The sequence below is a fragment of the Triticum dicoccoides genome, chromosome 7B, assembly GCF_002162155.2.
Source record: "Triticum dicoccoides isolate Atlit2015 ecotype Zavitan chromosome 7B, WEW_v2.0, whole genome shotgun sequence".
Classification (NCBI taxonomy): domain Eukaryota; kingdom Viridiplantae; phylum Streptophyta; class Magnoliopsida; order Poales; family Poaceae; genus Triticum; species Triticum dicoccoides.
The window spans coordinates 708,844,223-708,850,439 of record NC_041393.1 but is presented as its reverse complement, the minus strand read 5'-3'; the positions used below and the strand labels follow the sequence as shown (position 1 = coordinate 708,850,439).

General features: G+C 48.1%; 1 protein-coding gene across 1 annotated transcript; it reads left to right on the top strand.

Moving 5' to 3' along the window:
* Positions 1 to 845: 845 nt before the first annotated feature.
* LOC119338462 (probable receptor-like protein kinase At1g80640) lies at positions 846 to 4,275 on the top strand. The gene is made up of 10 exons (XM_037610795.1): positions 846 to 1,277; positions 1,903 to 2,064; positions 2,160 to 2,410; positions 2,513 to 2,645; positions 2,749 to 2,812; positions 2,931 to 3,027; positions 3,131 to 3,233; positions 3,350 to 3,468; positions 3,654 to 3,743; positions 3,835 to 4,275. Exons 1-10 carry the CDS (start codon positions 1,085 to 1,087, stop codon positions 3,994 to 3,996), a joined length of 1,374 nt encoding a protein of 457 aa, XP_037466692.1. The 5' UTR covers positions 846 to 1,084; the 3' UTR covers positions 3,997 to 4,275.
* The last annotated feature ends 1,942 nt before the right edge of the window (positions 4,276 to 6,217 follow it).

Sequence of the window (6,217 nt, the reverse complement as noted above, 5' to 3'; positions counted from 1 at the left end):
TTTATAAATAAAGCAACCAATCAATCCACACACCAAGTAGCAACATACAGATAAAAATAGTCAGCTCAGGCCACAACACAAGCAAGCCCAAACAAAACATACGAGAAAGGCATTAAAAAAAGACCACCAAGTGCTCACCACATCAAGGGGCGCCGGAGAAGCTAGTCAACGGGCCGAGGCCTGAAGTGCCTCCAGCATCCGCCCCAGGCGCACCTGGCCCATTCTCTAGCCATCGGGTGCCAGCGCTGCAAGAACACAAGAAATTGAAGAAATAGTCAGAGACCCGTGATCACCATCTTACCTGGAGGCCGGGGCCGACATTTGGTGCATGCGGTTAGACGGCCGGCTCTCGTGTCCGTGCATGTGGATGCGTCCGCGGACGTTTAGTGTGTCCGATTTAGGATGCGTCGGAGATGTCCTCACCGACGGCTTGGGTAAAATTCGTTTCGTGAGTATAAAGAGCTCGTGGGGGAAATTATTCGAAATGAGCCTTCCGAGGAGACGAGATATTTGTACGCACCTCAGGAACGGGTCTTGTTCGTTTCACCTTCGATGCCGGCCGCCATGGCGCCCGCCTGACACGTCCAAACAAACGCACGCCTCCAACGGCAACAAAGAAGAAGGGTCCAAACCACGGCAGGGGTTTGCAGTTGGAGCAACATCAGAAGCGGCCAAGGGAGGGCGCTCGCAACGCAACAAGGAATTCCTCTGTCATCTCTAAGTACTCAATCGCCATTGATAAAATCCTCACGTGTACTGCAGCCTCACATGATCACCTCTATCCCTTGGGTAAACTGCCGCCCGCCCGTGATCCCTCTGCCTCTGCCGCATGGCCCCCGCGCGGCCGGTCCACCAGTGTCCTCTTTCTCCTCTGCCCCGTGCGTGTCACCCCGGCGAGGATGAGTGCTGCTAGTTTATAGCTTTTGACTCCTCCGTCCGCTTTTCCTCTCTTTTCTTCCGGCTTCGGGTTCCCTCACTCCCATGCCGCCAGCTTTCTTGTGCTCTCCTCCCCCCACTAGGATTTCCAGAGAGAGGGAGAGCAGAGGATAGAGATCGAGAGGTCAGGGGATAGGCGGGTTGGCGGATGGAGATGCCGGCGGCGCCGCATCCATTGCCGCTCATGTGCCTCTTCTTGCTGCTGCTGCTGCTGCGCTCGTGCTCGCTGGCCAGCGGGAGGGCCGCGGTCTCTTCCCCGGCGCCGGCGTCGTTGGCCGCCGCCGCCAATGGGACCGCATCCTCTTCTTCCTCTCCGGTGGTTCTGGCGCCTCCCCCCATCGGTACGTGCGCGGCCGCCGCCGAGGGACCATGATTCAGGGCCTGCATTTCTCCTTTCTTCTTCTGAATTCCTCTGCGTGTGTGTGTGTGTGTGTGTGTGTTCTTGCTTTTCTCTATCCGAACTTCGGAACGTCTAGCAAGTTCAGAGTTTTTTCCTCTGCGAATTTATTTTGGATCGGAGCTGTTCTGCATATCTCGGATCTTTGTGATTTCATTCTCGCAAATAGCAACGAATTATGATGCGTTTGTTAGTTTTCTACTAGTAGATGGGGAATTTTTTTCCTTCCCTCCTTTTATTCGACTTCTGCGGCCAAAAACTGCCTTTTGGGATCTCACATTCCGTTCAAATTTCCAGGGGAGCAGAACCTGCTCTCCCTTTAACGTCACTGCGGAAATTCTGGATCGAGTTTAATGCCATTAAACCGCTTGTTCCGTTAGAATCCACTGCATCCCCCAAAATTCAAATCTCTCTTCAGGTTCAGGTAAGGGCCAGTGGTTCCAAAGATTTTTGATGTAACCCCACAATAAAAAGCTCGACTGTTCATCATCTTCTCGAGTTGGTAGATAGATTGAGCTTCTTGAAAGAATTGCCCAGGCGCCCAATTCCAACTCCTCTATGTGTTGCAGTGATCACGGTGGAGAGGCACCACCACTACCACCGGGAGCTGGTCATCGCCACCGTGCTCGCCTCCGTCGCCACCATCATGATCTTCCTCACCACCTTCTACGCCTGGACCATGTGGCGCCGGTCTCGCCAGATCCCCAACGGCAAGGCCGCCCGGAGACCAGGTCCTGCCTCATCTGCCTCACCCTCAATTGGTTTTTCAGCTCATAATTGTGCTTGCTTGAGATTGAGCCAGACCATCTACCTACACATTGTTCAGACACCACAACAAAGGGGATCACGCTGGTGCCCATCCTGAGCAAGTTCAACACGGTGAAGATGAGCAAGAAGGGGCTGGTGGCCATGATCGAGTACCCGTCGCTGGAGGCGGCGACGGGCAAGTTCAGCGAGAGCAACGTGCTCGGCGTCGGCGGCTTCGGCTGCGTCTACAAGGCGGCCTTCGACGGCGGCGCCACCGCGGCCGTGAAGCGGCTCGAAGGCGGCGGGCCGGACTGCGAGAAGGAATTCGAGGTGAATGTTGCCTCCTTGTTACCACTGTCCATTGCCTCCACAAGTGCTAGTGGTGGGTTCATGCTGTGAAACTAAAATGCTTGTGCTGTGGTTGTTGGGCAGAATGAGCTGGACTTGCTTGGCAGGATCAGGCACCCCAACATAGTGTCCCTCCTGGGCTTCTGCGTCCATGGTGGCAATCACTACATTGTTTATGAGCTCATGGAGAAGGGATCATTGGAGACACAACTGCATGGTGTGTGTGTATGGCCTTTTCCATGATTGGCCCTGCCCACTTATTGGCTGCAGCTCTTTCTTGAGATCTTCCTGATTGGGAGCTTTTGATGCATTGTCTTCAGGGCCTTCACATGGATCGGCTATGAGCTGGCACGTCCGGATGAAGATCGCGCTCGACACGGCCAGGTTCTTATCATCTTATAATCACATCACTTTACTTCGCACCGAGCCCGAGCGATGATTTTTTCAATTCATGTGCCGATGACTGTCTGTTTGTATAATATGGTAAATTGAAACTGGGCAGGGGATTAGAGTATCTTCATGAGCACTGCAATCCACCAGTCATCCATAGGGATCTGAAATCGTCTAATATACTCTTGGATTCAGACTTCAATGCTAAGGTACACTGCTTCAACTTTTCATTAAGGTCAACTTATTTTTTTACTTGTTCACTGCAGGTAACCTTGTTGGAATGCACCTTTTTTTAACTTATCGATCGCACAGATTGCAGATTTTGGCCTTGCAGTGACAAGTGGGAATCTTGACAAGGGGAACCTGAAGATCTCTGGGACCTTGGGATATGTAGCTCCCGAGTACTTATTAGATGGTGCGGCATTCCTTTTGTGCTAAAATTTTACTTCTATTTGTGTTACGAAATTTAAGCTCTGAACCGCAAAATTCTCCTTTCACCATGTAACTATTTAGCGGCCGTGTCAATTTCAGGGAAGTTGACCGAGAAGAGCGACGTCTACGCGTTTGGAGTTGTTCTTCTAGAGCTCTTGATGGGGAGGAAGCCTGTTGAGAAGATGTCACCATCTCAGTGCCAATCAATTGTGTCATGGGTAATCTGCATTTCTTGCTCTCAACTTACCAGGGCATCGAGTAATCTAGTTGGATTTCACAATTTGATTAACAACCTCCGGAAGTAACTAGCTCTCTTTCAGTGTTCATATTTTTGTCGCAATAGAGCATTCTTCGAATTTATCTGTACAGTAATATCATTTGACATGTTCAAAACCACACGCAGGCCATGCCTCAGCTAACCGACAGATCGAAGCTACCCAACATCATCGACCCAGTGATCAAGGACACAATGGACCCAAAGCACTTATACCAAGTACCCATCATGAACAAACTGCCATTATTCTCCAATGTAGACACATTTATCTTTCCAACTATTTAGTCTGTTGTTCTCTATGCCTGTGCAGGTTGCGGCGGTGGCCGTTCTATGCGTGCAGCCCGAACCGAGTTACAGACCGCTGATAACAGACGTTCTCCACTCCCTTGTTCCTCTGGTACCCGCGGATCTCGGGGGAACGCTCAGAGTTACAGAGCCACATTCTCCACACCAAATGTACCATCCCTCTTGAGAAGTGATCCTACAAGTTTCGTCGAAACGGGGAAAGCGAATTATACGGTCCAGCGTAGATTGCTGTTTATTTTGTAACTTATATCTCACCTGTCCCTGCTGCTTATCTGAGGATGGGTGAGAGCTCCAACCTGCTGCCTGCTTTTGCTGGTTGGGCAGAGAGAATTCTGCTTTGGAGAGAGTTGTCTCACATATGTCTTTTCATGTACAAAGAAACGAAAGCGTTTTTCTTTTCTGCTCTGTGGATCTGGTCACTGCTGTGCAGATCCGAAATTTTTCACACACTGTTGTCCCAATTGCGTTTGAGAGAGCTGTGATTTGGACTCCACACAGGCCTCAACAGTTCTGTTTACTGCATAGGAAATCTGATTATCGATTTTCCGACAGCGATCGCAACGCTTCCTCCCAAAAAACATAAATGTAATGCGGCAGGTGCACATGTTCATATTAGGCAGGGGAAATAATATTAATAATAATAATGATCACATGGTTGCATTATCTTAAATTAACTGAACATGAGCAGATGGATCAAGCAGCCATGTATAATTTCACAAGGAGCATGTCCATACATGTTTTGAGCATGGATGCCATAAGTGGCAGTGACATGGACTGAGTGCTTTATTAACCTAGGCCTTCTTGTAGATTGTAGCTGTGCTGGCAAGTGACAGTCTCCTCCCAACCAGAACACCATGGTTGCCCTGTGCTCAAGGTAGGACATCATGGGCAATCAAGGTGGTCAGTAACATCAAGGCCCCCTCTTTCATTTCCCAGGGCAATCAAGTAATTTCCATGTACAAAATTTGCTTTTCTTGCCATCTAGAACCTGCCTTGCTTCTGATGCCCTCCTCATCATGCAGGCTATGATATGATATGATATGATATGAGCAGAATCCAGAGACAAAAGCTTGCACAAGGCAGCCTCTGGAGTCTGGATGCATCTCACTGAAGCCCCTCCTCCAGGTCGGCAGAGAAGATATGGTTTCCCTTGCTTGATGGGGAGACGGCAGCTGCTTCATTCAATTGTGACAATAACTGCACATGCATGCACAGCCAGCTTGGGCCCTGAGCAGCAGCCACTGCTCACTCCACAGCTCCCTGTCCTCCCTCCTCTTCAGTCTTATGTTTTTGTTTTGCTTATTTGCTGTAGTAGAACTGTGTGTGGCAATATCCTTGGCCAGTGCTTGCTGATTATTAGTGCTAGTAAGCTTTTGATTCTTGTTGCTGTAGCTGCACTTTGGGAGGGTTTCAGCTAGCTAGCTAGCTAGTTCAGGTACATGCTTTCTGCCTCCATGTACTTGCTGCCCCCTTCATTATGTGCATCGCCTTTCTGCATTTGAAGATGATTTGACAGCTTGTTGTTTGTTTGTTTCAACATTATTACTTTTGATAAAATACACGTATCTTTTCAGAACCTTATACACGGATGACACATGCATGTGAGCTTTTCTTGATACTTCCTGAATGCTGTTGCAACTATATGCCTCATTCATTTCCTCTGCTCCTACCAGCAAAGCATTATTAACGATAAAAGGATCAACAACCAAATCAAAGAAAACCAAATGCTAAAAAAAACATGAAAATAATAATAATAATCACAACCAATTTTCGTACCAGCGCAAAAAAATGGCAGGGGTGATGGCTCTCTGAAACCGATGTAGGATGGGCTCTGAAAGAGAAACGGCCGGTTGTTAGCGTCAGTTAGGCGTTGAAATCAAGCGGCCGGAGAGACAGGATCGTAAGCCGTGGCCACCGCCGGAGCCGAAGTGGATGCTGTGACTAGGAAGGGACGTGCCAACAGTGGGATTGGACCATGTCTCATGATGCATGCTGCAACCACCGGCCTTCAATGTTGCTATCTCTTTTTTGTTTGAGGAATGAATGAGCAATGCTCGTGGGCACACGGACGGCATTGCTTTGTTGTTCTTGAGTTGCTTTACTTTCGAAATTCTGGATTTTTTTTTAAAAAATTAGGTGAAATTTATAGTCTCAAATATTTTTAAAATGTGACATATTTTAAAATTCAACTATTTAAAAAATATATAATTGTTTTAAATGCTGAAATTTTTTGTGAACATTTCTAAAATTTTGTTAATAACCTGAAATAAAAAGGAAAACCTAAAAATAAAAGGAAAAGGAAAAAAGAGAAAAAAAAAAGAAACAGTTGCCCTGCCCATTTCCCCATCGGGATGGCCCAAAAGCAAGTACTATGGGTGCGTGTTTGC